General features: G+C 50.7%; 1 protein-coding gene across 1 annotated transcript in view; it reads left to right on the forward strand.

Moving 5' to 3' along the window:
• The window catches only part of ERN2 (endoplasmic reticulum to nucleus signaling 2), a 19406-nt gene that overhangs the window by 10067 nt on the left and 7640 nt on the right, over positions 1-1699 (forward strand). Inside the window, exon 8 of the mRNA XM_012731646.1 lies at positions 585-849. Within this exon, the coding sequence (XP_012587100.1) occupies positions 585-849 (265 nt within the window). The remainder of the gene's footprint in view (positions 1-584; positions 850-1699) is intronic.

The following is a 1699-nucleotide window of genomic DNA, read 5'->3' on the forward strand; positions in this document are numbered from 1 at the left end:
GAACACTAGAGGTGGAAATAATAGGAAGGTAAGATATATTCAGAGGAAAAGGCAGAAATTGGTGAATAGAGATGGTGATTGTGAACAAGGAGTCAGTAACCCTGGCCCATCACAAGTGACACCCCAGAAAACCCCGATTGACCTCTCATTAGTTAAATGACTTATGACTCACATACCGCCAGTCCACCCTGACTGGCCCATCTCAGGTGCCCCCCACATCCTAAGTGATTTCTCTCAAGTGATCTGGAGGGATTCATACATCCCAGTCAGTTAGATGCCTCGAGTGACCCCTATCTCCTCCAGCTTCCCATTTGACCTTGACTGACCCCTGCCTGACTAAGGTGACCCAGTGAACTCAGAGTGACCGTCCCCTGTCTCGATCCCCCTCCTCCCCTAGCCCCACACTCCCGAGGGGCCTCCTGCTGCCCCAAAGGCCAGCCCTCCCCTCCTGCCCTAGCCCCACACTCCCGAGGGGCCCTCCTGCTGCCCCAAAGGCCGGCCCTGCAGCCCCACCACCTCCAGATGTTCCTCGGTGCCCCACATCGGGGCTCCTGGGCCATCTTCCCAGACAGCTTTCCCCGCAGACATGAGCTACCTGGCATCCTGCGGGATGGGCCTGCTGCTCACCGTGGACCCAGGAAGCGGGGCAGTGCTGTGGACACAGGACCTGGGCGTGCCCGTGATGGGCATCTACACCTGGCACCAGGACAGCCTGCGCCAGCTGCCGCACCTCACTCTGGCTCGGGACACTCTCCACTTCCTGGCCCTCCGCTGGGGCCACATCCGACTGCCTGCCTCTGCCCCCCGGGACATGGCCACCCACTTCTCTGCCTTGGACACCCCACTGATGTAGGTGTCCATGCCTGGGGGCTGGGGAGGAGCTACCTAGAATGTTGCAGCCCAGGCCCATGACACACCAGGACAGCTGGGCCAGGGTCAGATATTTCAAGCAGGTTATTTTCCAAACTGGTAACAGGTTATTTTCCAAACTGGTGACAGTGCCCTGCATGCCATGTCTAGGACCTTCTGGACATGCTTGGTAGGTGCTGTGCCTTACTGACCTTTCAAGACTTTAAACATCACCCTTACTTGTAGCCAGGAGACCATTCATTCATTCAGTTCATTCACAAGTATTAATTAAGTGCTTATTATGTACTTGCTAGACTCTGAGAGCACGATCATACAGTCAGTGATTCTAATCGCAGATGTCTTAGTGTAGTAGGAGAGACAGCAGTGTAGAGTGTGAAAAAGGCTGAGTTAAGAGAAGTATGGTACCTCCATGGGAATGTATAGGAAGGGTGTCTGAATTGAAAATGAGGCAGAAGGCATTCATGGAAAGCTTCCTGGAAGAAGAGACATCTAAACTGAAATCTACAGGATGAGGAGAAGTAGAGGGGAGGGGAGGGAGAAAGACAATTAGAGGGAAAAGAGAGAAAGAATATGAGAATGACAACCAGGAAACAGAAATTAAGTCTGGAGCATCGACCTGAGATGGGAATAAGGTCTTAGGGTATTAAGTTATGCAGGGATCTTATAGGATAGTTAAAAAGATCTGGACATTTTCTCCTAAGGCTAAGAAGTCTCTGGAGGTTCACTTTTTTTATATATATAATTTTTTATTAATTAAAAAAAATTTTTTAAAGATTTATTTATTTATTCATACAGAACTGGGGTACAGGCCAGAGATGCAGAGGGTGAG

Source organism: Condylura cristata, unplaced genomic scaffold, assembly GCF_000260355.1.
Source record: "Condylura cristata isolate star-nosed mole 26May11 unplaced genomic scaffold, ConCri1.0 scaffold00032, whole genome shotgun sequence".
NCBI lineage: Eukaryota > Metazoa > Chordata > Mammalia > Eulipotyphla > Talpidae > Condylura > Condylura cristata.